The sequence below is a fragment of the Rhinolophus sinicus genome, linkage group LG06, assembly GCF_036562045.2.
Source record: "Rhinolophus sinicus isolate RSC01 linkage group LG06, ASM3656204v1, whole genome shotgun sequence".
Classification (NCBI taxonomy): Eukaryota; Metazoa; Chordata; class Mammalia; order Chiroptera; family Rhinolophidae; genus Rhinolophus; species Rhinolophus sinicus.
Genome location: NC_133756.1, coordinates 22,825,017 through 22,840,814, shown reverse-complemented (window position 1 = coordinate 22,840,814; position 15,798 = coordinate 22,825,017). Strand labels below are relative to the sequence as shown.

The following is a 15,798-nucleotide window of genomic DNA, read 5'->3' as shown; positions in this document are numbered from 1 at the left end:
ACCATTAGGGGAAACTGAGTAAAAGGTACATGAGATTTCCCTGTATTATTTCTTACAACAGCATGTAAATCTATAATTATCTCAAAATTAAAGATGAGTTAAACAAGTTAAGCTTGTAAAATCATCTCTGGAAAGTTGTAACAAAAGCCGGGGGGACAAGAATGGGTGACAGAGGTGGGTTATCCTTTTAAACTGTTTACTATTTCTGTGCATTACTTATATTCATAATTAATTAATTAATTTTAAACAAAAAAATAGTTTGGAGAAAGAGGAAGAAATAAGCATGACAAGAAATTATCCCGTAAAAATCAAAATTGTCTTCTAGGTTACATTTTAATTAAAAGCATTATCAGTGATAAATATCCCACCAACCCTGTTAAAGTGTTTAGATTTAAATTTTAGTACACTATTAATACTTGTTGTTGTTGTTGTTGTTGTTGTTCAATGACTGTTCATTTTCAAAACAAAATTAAAGGGTTTGGATTTTTTTTTTTTTAATGATTTGATTTCTTGTGTAAGACCTGAGCCAGATTGTTCTCTGTAGTCAGCCTGTCGACATGCCTTGAAACCCTTCTGGGCTGGGTGGACTGCAGTTTGGCAGTAAGTCCTGGGGGCACCACAACTTCCCCAAGACTCACAACTCATCCTCCCAGAGAAGCAGGAGAGCACAGGTGTGTTTAGGAACTTATCTCTGGACTCAAGGGGGACTTGGATTTAATCCCAGCTCTGCCAGTTATAGACAGTATGACCAAGAGCAAGAACGTAACCTCTGTAGACCTCAGTCTTGACATCTTTAAGATGAGGATATTATGGTGCCTGCCTGGACAGGTCACTATGAGGATTCACAGAAAGAATTTCTGCAAAGTGCTCAGCACAGTGCCTGGCACATGGGAAGCACCAGGAAGTAATGAACCACAGCTGTTGGCCTTAGCCTCTTGACACAGTCTCAAAGAGGAGGCTTCCTTCAATCATCTGATGATGACAACACAGGTACCATATTCTGTGCACTGAGAGGGAGCATCAGAAGTGGTATTTCACACAAGAGTTCCCTTCCCTCTTCCCTCAGGGATCTTCAGCACATCCCTGAATCAATGTTACCAGGGGCTAAGGCAGGCTCAGAGAAGTTGTGTGATGTACCCAAGAGCACACAGCTAGGACGAGGCAAGGAGAAAGATCAGGGCCCAAAGGCCATGGCTCTTTCTGGGGTTTCTGAGCAGCTCCCCAGTAAGAGGGGCCTAGGCTTAGGCCCACAACCCCACAGGACCTAGGAGCATAGGGACTTTGAGAATCCTCAGGGCTGCAGAGAGATACTGCCCAGAGGGGTGTATTTTGTCTCCAAGAGTGCAGAGCACCCCTACCCCACTCTCCAGAAAAACTAGGGGCATCACAGTGGGAGGGCTTCTCTCAGTAGAGTTTGGAGGACCAAAACCTATAGGTGCAGCCTTAGGAAGCACAGCTCCTTGCTTCACTCTGACCACAAGAACCAGCAGTCTGTCACATCAGTTACAGCTCACACAATGGGGCTTGTGGTGAACCCAGGCCATAGAGGGAGCTCGGGCAACAGGAGATGTTGACCATCTTCTGGCCCAGAGGGCTCAGTGTGATAGAGGGTGGCAAAGGGCCTGGGCAAGACTTATGCAATGCAAATGCCTAATCCAGATTGGGCAGTGGGGTGGGGGCGGGACCTGGAGAAGGGGGTCCCTGGACTAAGTCCAAAAGGATAAGTAGGAGATTAGTAAGTGAAGCTAGGAGTCTAGGCAGAAAACTCAGCATGTGCCAAAGTACAGAAAGGAAAGAAAGCAAGGGAATACGTCATGGGACACAGAGTTGGGGTTGGGGCTGGTATCTGAAGACAAAGGTAGGAGGGCATCTATTTCACTGGTAGAGCAGCGCAAAGATGATTGCCCAGAGGTTGGTGACCATGTAGTCTAGCCTACAGGCTCATTTTGATTTCCCAGGACATCCCAGGTTTCCGGGGGTCGCTTCAAAACCAGCGCCGCAAAAACCTATTGGGCCAGCCGTGTTGGCGGACTTGGGGCTGGAAACGCGCACTTCTCTGTGGAGGCCCCGTCGCTAGGCAACAGGCCCCACACCCGCGGTGGTCTCGCCCCTCCGACCCCGCCCACAGCTACTGCTCTCACGCACTCTACTGGTGGCGCCCTGCAAGTGCACCCAGCGTCAGAGAATTCCAGCCTACTGCCTTCCAGAACATTATTCTAGCTCACAGCCAAGCCTCTGCCATTTGGGATCAGTGCTGACCCTGGCCAGTAGTCTCTTTGCTTTCCATCCTTTTCTGCCTGAACCTGGCTGACTCCACCCCTGCAGACCCTGGGCCGGGCCAGCCAGTGGGAGAGGAGGCTGGAAAGGTGGGCAGGCAGGTTGAGTTGAAGGAATTGGTCTTTATTCTCAGAGTAGTAGGGAGCCATAGAAGGCATGTGAGCAGGGCAGTAACATGAGCAAGTCTGTTGTTTCCATGTTCATGCTGCCACTGGAAAACTGCCTGAAAGAGCAGGGCATTAAGGGAGCATGGGCTGAATTGACTGGTGTGGGAACAGAGCCCCAGAAAGTGGTTTCCAGGCTCTCGGCCTCACATAGACAGGTGCTGGCTCAGGTAGTAAATGGCCAACTGTGATTGCATGGCCATCAGCTGTGGCTAGTTGGCCGTCAGCTGTAACCAGTGAGCCATTGGCCACTAATATAACTGCTGTGGCTACGCTGGAGAGAGAAGGAGGGAGAAAAATGGGGGCTAGCAAGAAGATGGCGGCTGGGCTGGCAAGTGTGGATGGCGGTTTGCAGACAGTGTGGATCCAGCCTCCAGTGAGAGTATAGTGCCGCCAGAGAGAATATAGTGGTATGACTCCCCTACCTATGGCTCCGTGGGTGTTCCTTTTTGGCCTCACCATATCCTGCGTTCTTGTATGGGGAGCGGGAGCAGAGACCCCGCAGGCCTCCCTGCATGACACTGGAAAGGCTAAGGAAGCAGGGGTTCACTGACTCCACCAGGGTAAGTAACCACAGTGAGAACCCATAGGAGAGGATAGAACTTGGGGTTCACACCAGGGGTAAGAAAGGCAGGCCTCCCACCCTGCCCCACACTTGGTCTTGTCACCCCAGCAGGCACGTTCATGGCTCCAGGAAAGATGTGGATCAGTCTCTGGAGATACATTAGATCACAGGCCTATTGGAGCACTGAACAATCCTCCCCTTCCTGGAGTCCCGTGGATACGGACCCCTCCAGCCGGACATTGTTCTTCTTTGCAGGCCAGAGCTTCCCATCGCAAACCCCACAGGCTAACTAAACATCGTGTCCTAGTATAGGTCTGGAATGGTGTGGGGGCAGAGCCCCAGAAAGCAGTTTCCAGGCTCTCGGCCTCACATAGACAGGTGCTGGCTCAGGTAGTAAATGGCCAACTGTGATTGCATGGCCATCAGCTGTGGCTAGTTGGCCGTCAGCTGTAACCAGTGAGCCATTGGCCACTAATATAACTGTTGTGGCTACCCTAGCAGAGAGAGGGAAAAAAGTGTGGGCTAGCAAGAAGATGGTGGCTGGGCTGGCAAGTGTGGATGGCGGTTTGCGGACAGTGTGGATCCAGCCTCCAGTGAGAGTATAGTGCCGCCAGAGAGAATATAGTGGTATGACTCCCCTACCTATGGCTCCGTGGATGTTCCTTTTTGGCCTCACCATATCCTGCGTTCTTGTATGGGGAGCGGGACCAGAGACCCCGCAGGCCTCCCTGCACGACAAATGGTCAGACTGTCTTGTACCTGTGTGCACTGATCAGAAATGGAAAAACTGGGGCAGCTGGATGGCTCAGTTGGTTAGAGCACGAGCTCTCAACAAGGTTGTCGGTTCAATTCCCACATGGGATGGTGGGCTGTGCCCCCTGCAACTAAGATTGAAAACGGCGACTGGACTTGGAGCTGAGCTGCGCCCTCCACAACTAGATTGAAGTCCAATGACTTGGAGCTGATGGGCCCTGGAGAAGCACAGTGTCCCCCAATTTCCCCAATTAAAAAAACATTTTTTTTTTTAAGAAAACATAAAGAAATGGAAAAACAGCTTTATTGATTAATGCAGCTTAGTCGAAAAAAATCTTTCAAAACATGGAGTCTAGAATAAAAGTGTGATTCACAAGTAGGGGCTGATCCAGCCCCACCTGACAGGCCAGGGGTCCAGTGAGGGCAAGGTGAGTGAGGCCAAGGGGAAGCCAGGTCTTCTCCTACCTTCCCAGGGCTTCTGCAGCGTTGTGGCCCTGGGGGACAGGACCAGCATTAAGACAGCTGATAGCTTCAGCCTCTAAGTCAGGCTAGTCCAAAATCACTGTATCAGGTCCAGACTGACGCCAGCGTGCCTGGCTTTCCCTGCTGAAAGCACTTTGTGTCTATAAAAGTTAACTGAAAAATTCCCAAGACTGTGCTTGCTCCAATGCCTTCCAACAGAGCAAGCTCAGGCCCTGGACCCTCAGACACCACACTGATGTGGACAGAATAAAATAGCACTTCTCAATGATCCTCCTGCCACCTGTCCTAGGAGGATGCTTGCCTGCCCACAGGCAAGACAGGAAGCATGTAAGCCTGTTCTCCTGGGTGACCAGTCTTTCCCTGGAGAGAACAAGGTGCTGCTCCTCATCCTGGAACCTTTCACTCCCGATCCCCTCCCCTCTTACTGCCCCCTACTGGGAGTGCCTGTCTTCACCTAACTTATTCTGACCCATTCAAGACACAGTTGAGGCCAGACTTCTCCAGGCTTTCTTTGACCATGCCCACACCCCCTCTCAGTCCCAATCCCATTGGATGGCATTTGTCTTTCCCCCACTTGATCCCATGCTCCTCACAAGCAGAGCTGGTGATGGCCAGGCTCTGAATCTAGTAGAGACATAGAATGATTTTTAAATGAAGGAGCAAACGAAACCAGGGGAAGAGCCCCAAGACCCTAAAACAGCAGAATGGGACCAAGTTGTTTTTTAAAACCATGGTCTTCTGCAAGGACCATAAGAGGAGCTAGGGATGGGAAATGAAAAGAAGTCTTTATATTTTGTATGTCTGCATCAGATTTCCGTAAGAGGTCTCCCTTTTGTAAAGTGATAACAACAATAATGGAAGCGAAAACCTACTAGCCTAACCCAGTCCTCTCACTTAACTGAGGTAAAGGGAGGGGGCAGGGAGAGGAACTTGCCTACGCAAACACATAGCAGAGGCAGGCGGACAGGCCCCACACCCAGGACCCAACTCGACCTTCCACAAGGATTTAAAGAGAGAATAAACATTCCACAAGGATTTCCACTGCTCATTTTATTTCAACAGTAAACTGTCCCCAGAGAAGAAACGGCTGAAGTCACAGGTGCTTCGGCAGCACCATTTTATTCTCTGAGAACTGAACAAACAGCCTCCTTTTTTAAGTTGGCAATCACTATAAAAACATCAAACAGTCAAACTTTAATAGATTTTTTTAAAAACCAGAAATGATACCGCGTTTCCCTGAAAATAAGCCCTAGCATGATTTTTCAGGACATCCCCTGAACATAAGCCCCAATGCGTCTTTTGGAGCAAACCTTACTGTAAGACCCAGTCTTATTTTCCGGGAAACACGGTATAATGGCTTAAACTTTATGGAGGGGAGGTGAAGCAGCCCCAATAGTCACGATGCTTACTCAGCAAAGCCCCTCGGAGAAGGGGCGAGGGGCAGTGGGCAGGGAGGTGGTGGGAGACAAGGTAGCAAGAAGGACGCTGCAGGACCAGCTGTCAGTACCCTGGCTCTGGCCTGCGTGTGCTGCAAGCTTGGTGTGTGTGCTGCCCCCGCGGGGGGCCCAGAAGGCTGAAATAGATGGTGCCTCCTGTTCTGGAACTGGGCCGGAGGAAATCAAAGAGAAACAGTAGCACAACTCAGAGATGGTCAAATTCATTCCTAAACGTGAGCTTCCACCAGCCTCCCCAGTCCTTAGAGCCCTGACCCTCCCCTGGTAAATTCATCCTCCATTCTCCTGCTTGAGCCCACATCTCAGGATGGAAAGAACGTTAGAAATCACCCTCCTTCCTCTTATCTTGAAATGCGAATTAACTAGATCTATGCCTATCACTATTCTCCCTCCCTACACATCACGGAACACTGACAAGAAAATCATTGCTGTCACACCCCCATGCCCCACTCTGCCAGCCCGAGGGCCTGGGCCTAGTCGGAGTGCTCCTGAGATGACTCCTGGCTGGGCTCACGAGGCACTTCTGCATCCTGGTCATCTGTGAAGGACAAAGAAGAGGGGCTGGATTTAGAACGAGGAAAGATTACCTATTTTCAGGTGTAAATTTTCTACAAGGCACTTTCATCATTCCCATTCCTTAAAGAGAATTAATTTGCGTTCAGTTTGCTCGGTGTCAGGTGGCTGGAATTCTAGCCCTCACACATAGTACAGGCTCAGACTCTGCTTGTCACAGGCTGGGTGGCATGGAGCAAGCTACCCCAAAGCTCTGAACCCCAGCTTCTCTTCTGTCAAATGAGATGAGATCTACCTTGCAACATCAGGTCAACAGGAAGTGAGAGCTAAATCTCACTAACGCCTACTTCATTTCGGATTTTGTTTTATCCTCAGAATAACCTCATGAGGTAGGGACATCAGTCCACTTTTTCAGATACTGAACCTGAGGCACTGTAGAGTGAATTAACTTGCCCAAGGTCATACCGCTAGTAAGTGCTGGAGCCAGGACTTATACCCAGGCTGTCTGGCACCAGCATGCTTCAGCCACACTAGGTCATCTCTGCAGCTAAAAGATCTAAGCGTCTCGTACACAGCAGGTATGCAACAGGCCTCAGTTTCCTCTTCGGTAAAATGGGACTGGCATTACCAGACTAACCTAGCTTGTAAGGCTTTTCTGACTGTGATTTTAAAGACCTTGCTGAGTTTGTCATCCCTTTCCAAATCATTTCTTTATCTGAGGAGCCTCAGCAGAGGATTGAAAGCGGGGGGAAAAAATCCTTGAACTTTTAAAGGTGCAAAGGCCTCAAGAGAAAACCCAAAGCGTTTCCACACTCAAAATTGCAGTTGATCCTCACAGTAACCCCGTGACAGGGCCTATTTTACAGCTGAGAAGATTGAGGCATAGAGAAGGGTGTGAGTGTCTGAGATCACCCAGTGCGCCAGTGGCAGAGCTGCAAAAGGCAGGGTCTCTGGCTCCCGGTCAGGTTCTCTAGAGTCGCCCGAGCAGAGGCATCACCCCTACCAGCCCCAAACTGGCTCCTGCTGCTGCTCCAGGCCCAGCATTTGTTGTGGCCCTGGCCAGAGAGGCCTGGCACCTCTGTGCTGAGCATACCACACACTGTCCTCTACACATTTGCCCACAGGTGACGGACTTGGAACCTGACAGAGAATTCGGTTGAAATCTGAACTCTGCCATTTACATCTATGAGAACGTCTTAGGGTTCTGTTGGTTTCCTCACCTGAGAATGGGGTCCCTCCACCCTTGATGCTTATGGATGGAATTTAGTGGAGGGGTGCAAGGAAACAGCTTATCCCAGGGCCTAGCAGATTTTAAGTCTGTTCTCCATTTCCCTTCTCTCCATATCCACTTCCAATCAGGCCCCCCTTCCTCCAGAAAGTTTTCTGGCTCCCCTGGAAGCCGGAAGACTGGTGCTCACTTACCAGTGGTCTCCTTGTCCGTATCAGACACGATGGTCAGTGAAAAAGATGATGGTGGCGGCAGTGGTGGAGGCGGCAGCGGTGGGAGGAAGTGGAGCGCAGAGAGAAAGCCTGGCGGGAGAAACGGGGGCTGCAGTGGCTGCAGCGGCGGCGGCGGTGGCGGCGGCGGGTAGTAGCTTGGCTGGAAGTCTCCCACTGGCTCCGACACCTGCATGGCACACGCAGCAGACAGGCCAGAGAGGGGACAGGGTTAGCCAGGTGGGCGGATCAAACCTGTCTCATTCTCCAGAATGGGAGACTCCCCTTGGGGTCAATTCACCTGTGTGGCCGAAACACCTGGGCACAGGGCACCTGGCACAGGGTGGTCAACAAACACCTGCCCAATGACTGAAGGCGAGAGGGAATACAGGCACATCTCAGATAAGCCTGGGGAACAGCTGCACAGTCTCACTGACTGAGCCCTTCTGTCTATGCTTAGCTCCATTACCTCATCCCATCCTGACAACCCGAGGAGGGAGTTTGTTACCATCCCCACTGTAATGATGAAGCTACAGGCCCAGGGCCACCAAGCTGGTGAGTGGCGGAGGCAGAACTGGATCCCAAGTCCGTCTGCCTGTCTGCTCTGCACGGGGCAACGGTCCAAATGTATCCCAACCACTTGTGGTCCCATTTCCTGGCACATCGAATGACTGAGACTCAAGGGTCAGGGGGCCTTTGGGAACCCTATTCTAACAGGACAGGAGAAAACCCGGGTGTCGTGCAGCTGTTACTGAGTCAGGGAAGCTGGCCGACCTCAGGAAGGTGGCTTCAGCCATCACCCCTTCTTGTGTTGTTCCTTCTTCAGAAGATGGAAGCTAATCCACACCACAGGACCCCAAAGCTGGAAGGAAGGGATCTAGAGGGGTGATGACTACACAGCTCAGAGCTTAACTGAGAAAGACATGAATGTAATGAAAAAAAAACATAATGAATTGCAGACGCAGTGCCTATTATTTACTTCTCCATCCCGATACTTCACAGCAGCACTTCACAAGCTGTGTTCTGGAGAACGCTAATGTCCTACAAGACATTTTAAAGTGCTCTTAAACGTGTTCTTTGTCAAGGGAGTTTGAGAAATGCCACATACTGCCCCCACATTGGTGAGTGACATGTGAGCATATTAAAGCCTCAAGATAGTCTGCGAAAATACCCAGCATTTCCCAACTTAGTTTGACCACAAAGATGGGGGAAAAGCCCACTTCTAAGTACCTACTCTGTGCATACCCTGTGCCAGGCACTTTGCATGCATTACACCTTATTAAATCTATCAACAGCCCTAGGAGATAGGTACTCTACCCGCCTCGAAGAACCTGAATGAGGTCCTCAAATGTTAGCTGACTTCCCCAGGCCTCATGGCTAGTAAACAACAGAGGGAGGACTGGACCCTAGGTCTGTCTGACTCCAGGCCTGTGTGCTTTGTAGGAAGAGAACAGGGGAGGCAAAGAAACAGCAGGTGGGACAGGGACAATAGAAGGCGGAAGATGTCTCTGGGGAGTGTCTCCTAGCCTGGGCAGAGGCACTAGGACAAGGATGAAAGCAATTCATAGGCTCTTGGGTTTGAAACAGCTTTACAAATAAATGCCGGATCCTCTATCCAGACGTGAAGGGGGTGGGAGGGGAGATTATTAGTGTTTTAATTCCAAGCTGCTGAGCCAAGTTTCTCCCTGGATCACAGCTCCTGCCTGGGGCCTGTGGTGGCAACTCAGGCCCAGATAAACCAACTGAGATCACACTCTTAAACAAAGGCTGTCTGGCAGGCCTGTCAATCAGAGCCCTGCCCTGGACGCCAGGCTCCAGGCTTCTGTGTGAGCAGACGGTGGGTGCATGCTCCACTTGGCCAGGACCCCTCTCTTTGTGTGGAGGCTAGAGACGCTGTGCTCTCTCTGGGCTGCAATGGGGTGGCCAGCACCCACAAATTTCAGGCGGGGCAGGAGTGGTGATGAGAGTCGTGTTTACTCTACCTCTGACTAAGAGACAGGCTTAGGGTAGCAGAAAGCCCCTGGACTCCAGAGTCCGGATGAGGTACACATCCTAGCTCTGTCACTGACTAGCTGTGCATGTTGAATCTCAGTCTCACTTACCAGTTCTATGACCTTGGACCAATACGTAACTCCTCTGAGCCTTCTTCCTTTACTCTACAATGGGGTAATAATGAGTACCGTGAAGGTTCATACATGGGGTCCTGACCCTAGAAATTAGCAAGACCAGGCTTTTCATACTTTTCCCCCTTGAATCAATGGGAAATGATTTATAAATAAAATATACACTATCCAAAAGAGACAGAAGAGATGCTGCTGAGGCTGAAGCAGGAGAGGGGAAATCCAGTGTCCTGTGTGTCGCCTGGACACAGCTGGAACCCCCATCATCCTGACTCCACACTCTGTGGCTAATGTCTCTCATTATGTAAATGTCAAGCTTTCATCTTTCTTCTTAATCAGGTTTCACATTAAACCAAAGAAGCCTGCTCCCTCCTCACTCTTTACCACCCTCCACCCAAGGGAAACATCTCTGTAACACCCAGGGTTAGGCTTTTAGCTCTGAGGGAGGGAGTAAAGGTAATGGTAGTCTACATTCTATGAACTTGAACTGTGTTTGAGTCAACCTCCCTTCACCACAAATCCAGCCTTTTGGGGCCCAAGTCAGGACTGGTCCCCCAGGCCTTTCACTATACTGCAATCTCAACAGCCAAAAGGGAGAGAGGGCTTTTAACCATCCTGGTTTGGCAGGATGGTAGAAAAGCCACAGAAGCTGGTCACCCCGACTCACTCCTCACACAATGATGGCCTGCCTCTTACACACTCAGTATGCAAAACTCCAGCCTGAAAGAGCACACCAGTTAGTGACTGACCATTGATCTTATAAAAGGATTAAATTTCATTCCTTCTTTCAACATATACTTCCTAAGGTGACAGGTATTTAAGGGAAGGTTTCCATATTTTTCATGACTAAGCCTAAACACCAGTTTCTCTTGAAAGCCCTCTGCAGTCTCAAGTGGGCACTACCTTTGGATGAGGATTTACATCTGCTTCTGGCTCTACCCTAAACAGTATGACTCCAGGAAAGTCGTAATTCCTTTCTGGTTCCCAGCAAAATGAAGGGCCCTTCTAGCACGAGCATTCCACACGTCTAGCTGGTGGTCATTTAGTTAGTGTTCTCAGGCTTATCTGAGATGTGTCTGTATTCCTTCTTGCCTGAGCTCCCAGAGCCTTTTAGCCCACAGTTCTGAAAAGCACATGCCATAGCCCTGGATGACCTATCCGTACGTGACTGAAGTTGTCTATACATGTGCACTCCCAGAGGCGCACACTGTACACGGTCAATGGGCCTTGTATAGACTGCGCCCATCAACTGGCTTCCTGGGACTGAGGATATGTAAAAGCAGCAAGAGCAAATGGAATAGGAGAAACCCAGAAAGAAGTCAGGATGGCACTCACCAAGCCTCCTCCATGGTAGTGGCTGCAGGACACATGCCGAAAGCCCCACTGCAGGGGGATCCCCGGGGCCGGGGATGCATCCTGGTAGCCCAGCGGGAACGGGTGGTAAGAGTGCATGCTGGAACAGCTGGGGTACAACTTGGAAGGCTCTCTCTCCAGGTACTCAGACCCCACTGCACAATCCGAGTTGATGCTCAGAGGGAACCCTGAAAAGGCAAGCAATGAGGAAGTGTTAAAAACACAAAGAGCTAGGAAAAAGAGCATCACATTACTGTCCAGCGACAGCAGCATAGTAAATACTCAGATCCATTTACAAAGAACTCCCACATCCATTATGCTTTTGACCCTCCCTGCTTTTTAAACCTTTCAACCATATCCCACTGCTCTTAGAAAAAGTCCTTGGCACAGCCATGAAGCCCCATGCAGGCTGGTTCCTGCCTCCACTCCAGACTCCTCCGGTACTTAACCTAGCAGTTTCTTCTTTCTCACCCACCTCAAGGCCTTTGCAATTGCTGTTTCCTCGGCTTGGAAGGCTTTCTCCCCTAAATCCACTTTGCCTCTTTAAGTCCTCATTACTAGGCTCCTACTCATCTTTTTTTATACCACAGCTAAACCATTAATTATTAGAGAACTATACACTGATTTGTGTAATTCTTTGATCAGTAATGTCTGTCCCACAAGGACAAGATCCTTGAGAGCAAGGAATCTGACATTTCCCCCCTCACCACTTCATCACTGGCACATACCGTGTTTCCCTGAAGATAAGACCTAGCCAGACAATCAGCTCTAATGTGTCTTTTGGAGCAAAAATTAATATAAGACCAGCTTATATTATTATATTATATTAATATTATATCTATATTACATTATAGTACATTACATTACATTATATACCTGGTCTTATATTTTACTTATCTACCGGGTCTTATATTAATTTTTGCTCCAAAAGATGCATTAGAGCTGACTGTCCGGCTAGGTCACTTCCCCTTATTTTCCGGGAAACACAGTATTATAACTAAGTGCTCAGTCTGTTTGCTGAGAGATGGAACAAAGAAAGGCATTATGTCCATGGAAACATCCTCCTAGGGTTGAGGGCGGGGCCTAAGATTGCTGTTTCAGATCTGCCTTCCCCATCTAGTTCCCTAGGGACCTAGATTTTCCAAGAATGTCCCATAAGGCAGAAATGGCCTCCAGAGAGCATCCAGGCCAATCCCCTTAGCATAAGAGAGAAAAGACTATCACAGAAGGAAGGAGGTTGCTTAAGGTGACAGGGTGAGTAGTCCCCAGCCTACTGACTCAGACTTGTGGTCTTTCTACCACACGCCATAGGGAAAATGAACACATGTCTGCACTCAAAGAGCTGTTGTTTAAAAGCCTCAAATCTACACGTGACAACTATTTTAATGAACATGGTGGCAAAGGAGAAAAAAAGAGTCAACTTTCTCTTCCTGCGTGGAGCAGAGACGCTGTCCCATTCCCACCCACTCGTAGGAAAAGGGCGGGATCCAAAGGGGTGCGCATGCGCAATGGGCCAGGGCACGAGTAAGGGCGGGGCCTCCAGAAGGCAGAAAGGGAGAGGAGGGTGCGCAGGCGCAGTCATAGTTGAGAGCGCTCATCAGGAAGTAAGTCCTAGGAGAGGAGCCTCCAGCCCAAGAAAAGAGCGGGAAAGAACGCGCAAGCGGGTTGGAACAGTCGAAAGGAGGTCCAATGGGAGAAGCCTCCAGCCTGTGGAAAGGGAAGAAAGCGTACACAGGATCAGTAATCATTGTAGGGTGTGTGGGGGACAACGTTCCGGGGGCGGAGCCTCCAGTCAAATAAAAGGGCGGGAAGAGGTGCGCAAGCGCAGTGGAGCGAATATCCCCATGAAGAGGAGCCACAGCTAAGGCGACTGGGGGCCATTTTTTATTGCAAGATGGAAAGGCAAAAATTGTAGCTAAATGTTAAAAGCCGTCTGGATCACCCACTCCTTTCTATCGCTATTTTTACCTTTTTGCAAAAAAGGCACTCAACCCAAATTTGTATTCAGTAAAGGTTTCTCAAAGCAAGGTTACCTATGGAAAACATTGTCCCCACCCCCACCCCTAGGGTCCATCCCAGGCAGCGGGATCCAGGCTGGCCTGGGACGCCAGCGCGGCCTGCACGGAGGCTGCAGCCCGGAAAGGAACTGACGCTGGGAACAAGGTCGCATGGGGCCTAGGAATCTTACCGAAGTCGGCGAACGGCGGACTGGGCACAGGACGCATGGGCCTGCGCAACTCCAGGCGGCCGGGGCCTCCCCTGCCTGCAGCCTCCACCCCGAGCTGGGGCCCCACAAGACTGGGCACAGCCACAGCAGCTCGTTCACTGGGCCCCATGTGGCCGCGGCCGCCCAGAACTGGCTGGAAGGCGCTTGGGCCGGGGCTCGGGCCCCGCGGTGGTCTCTCCAGCACGTAGGTGGCCGCGCGGCCCTCGGGGCCCGCTGGCTCCGCGTCTCCAGAAGCTGCAAGCTGAGGCAGTGGGTGGAGGCTGGAGGCCGAGGCAACAGCCGTGGCCCCGGAGGCTAACTCATGCTCTTCCTCAGAGGCCTGCTTCTTAAGCATCTTCTGCGCGGCCATGATCTTCTGGCGTTCCGCGATCAGGTAGCACTTCTCGCAGGTGCATTGCTTCCAGCGACACTTGCCAGCATGGCCCTTGACTGGCACCAGGAAACCATGGTTCCGGCACCGCGAGCACTTCGGGGTCCGCAGCATCTTGTCGGCCAGCTTGGCAAGGTCTGCCTCCCCAGCACAACCGCCTCCTCTGGGAGCTGCAGAGCAAGTGGAGCAGGGAAGAGCAGCACCCCAGAAGTCTCTGGTGCAGAGGACATTTGGATACAATTGTAACAAAACAGCTCTCTGTACGTCCCAGGAGCTGCAGCAAGACCTTTGCATTTTCCCTCCCTTTTGGAGGGTGCAAAATTTGGAGTTTCTGTGCATTGGTTCATTAGACGCAAGGGTTTGGGTTGAATAAATTCTTCATGGAATGTTATTGCATATATGTCATCTGGATTATCTGAAGTCTTAGGCATTTAGTTTTCCAAAGTTTCTATTCCTGCCACCCCACAGACAAGGTATATTTTAACTTCAAAAAAGGCAGAACGATATTCAGTGGTCCACAGATTTAAAGCTACAGTGGAATGAACCTCTCAGCAAATCCATTACAGTAGAAAAGCATTCTAAGAGGCAAACCGTGTTTCTCCTTCCAAAAGCTGGGGCTTCTGCTAAATTTTATTTCTCTCCCCTGCAAAGGAAAAAGTGCGCAGGCGCAGCCATCCTCCTCAAAGAAGCGGTTCACAGCGATGCTTCCAGAATATTCTCAAGAGCTCAATGCTCTGTTATAGGTGCTCAAGGATGTGTCCTTATAGTAATTCCCATTTCTTAAGAAACTTGCTGGTATAGAAATGCATTTCTAGAAGATGGTGTGTTGCTGTTGTTGACGCCTTTCAATGTAGAGCATACTTAGAATGCTTTAAAGTAAAATAGACTTAGGATATTTTAACATGAGCTTGAATCATTGCTTAACTTGGCCATGAATTTTGTTACCACTGTAAAGCAACCCAAATCTTGGGACAACTGAAAAGCTGGCACAAACTTCATAGTTTCCCAGGGCTACTAAATCAGTTCATTTTCTTATTTGATAGAAATTTGTGACACCCTGAGGTTTGTTTTTGGTATTTTGGGGTTTTTTTAGGCTCCAGAAAAGAAAAAATGGGTCACTCACACCTAAGTTGAAAGCTTATAATCATAGCATCAGTCATAGTTGAGGAGGTACTTATGGTTAATACCTGGCTAAAACAAGTGCATTTTAAATTGCCTTTTCTCTGAAATTCTCTTTCTGGCAGCAGAATGATAGAAGCTACAGCCCTGTGTCCACCTTAATTTTCCTGAGCCTCTGGTTGCAGCTGAACTATGCATTTCTCACCAGCTACCTGAGAATAGGAAATGGCTGCCATTCTGAGGCCTCTTAGATACTGGGAAGCTGGAAAAGAGGTTTGTAAAGTCTTTTTTCTGCTTTAAAGAAATATATTCCTCATTAAGAGGGCAAGAGTATGTCCTTCCTGTATTATTTGGCTCGTCAGGAATTTCACCCATTTGGAGAGATCTAAGTTTGTCTCTGCTTTGCTCTAACACCCTCTATCTTAATTTTTTATTTAAAACATGGTCCCATAGATAAAAAGACAGGCAAGCTCTTTTTCTGACTCTACCCAATTCAAAATATCTAATTTTTTCACTGACTTTGTCATTTGAAAATGGTACATAAAAATCATAGTTACAGTACTACTGTCAAAAAATCTGGAATATAAGCTGCATTGTTTCATGATGATGCAAATTGTAAGGTCAGTTTCTGTGGTACCAAATTTAAATTTTAACATCAGCTGACATCAGATGATAAGGCCTAAAAAAGAAAACTACTCTATTTATATTTCATGCTCGACCACCCAAGCCCTCTTCATTTTTCTATTAACGATTTAAAGGAAAATCCTACTCAAAGCCAACTATTTGAATTAACATATTTTAGCCTTGTTAACTACAAAATGCTTCCGTATTTACTTCATAGCTTTGGGGGCAAAATACAACCAAGGTGATGAGAATTTGCATGGTGCTTTGAGAACGTTAATAAACAACCATATATCTTTTTAATCAGTAGTCACATTATAAGATGTAGAAACCCCAGGGTTT

At 49.0% G+C, this 15,798-nt stretch overlaps 1 protein-coding gene across 1 annotated transcript; it reads right to left on the bottom strand.

The window, feature by feature from the left end:
- Window positions 1-5,337: 5,337 nt before the first annotated feature.
- On the bottom strand, window positions 5,338-13,836 carry DMRTB1 (DMRT like family B with proline rich C-terminal 1). The gene is made up of 4 exons (XM_019742777.2): window positions 13,308-13,836; window positions 11,102-11,307; window positions 7,632-7,836; window positions 5,338-6,234 (listed from the first exon to the last, which is right to left on the bottom strand). Exons 1-4 carry the CDS (start codon window positions 13,828-13,830, stop codon window positions 6,170-6,172), a joined length of 999 nt encoding a protein of 332 aa, XP_019598336.2. The 5' UTR covers window positions 13,831-13,836; the 3' UTR covers window positions 5,338-6,169.
- Between the last annotated feature and the right edge of the window lie 1,962 nt (window positions 13,837-15,798).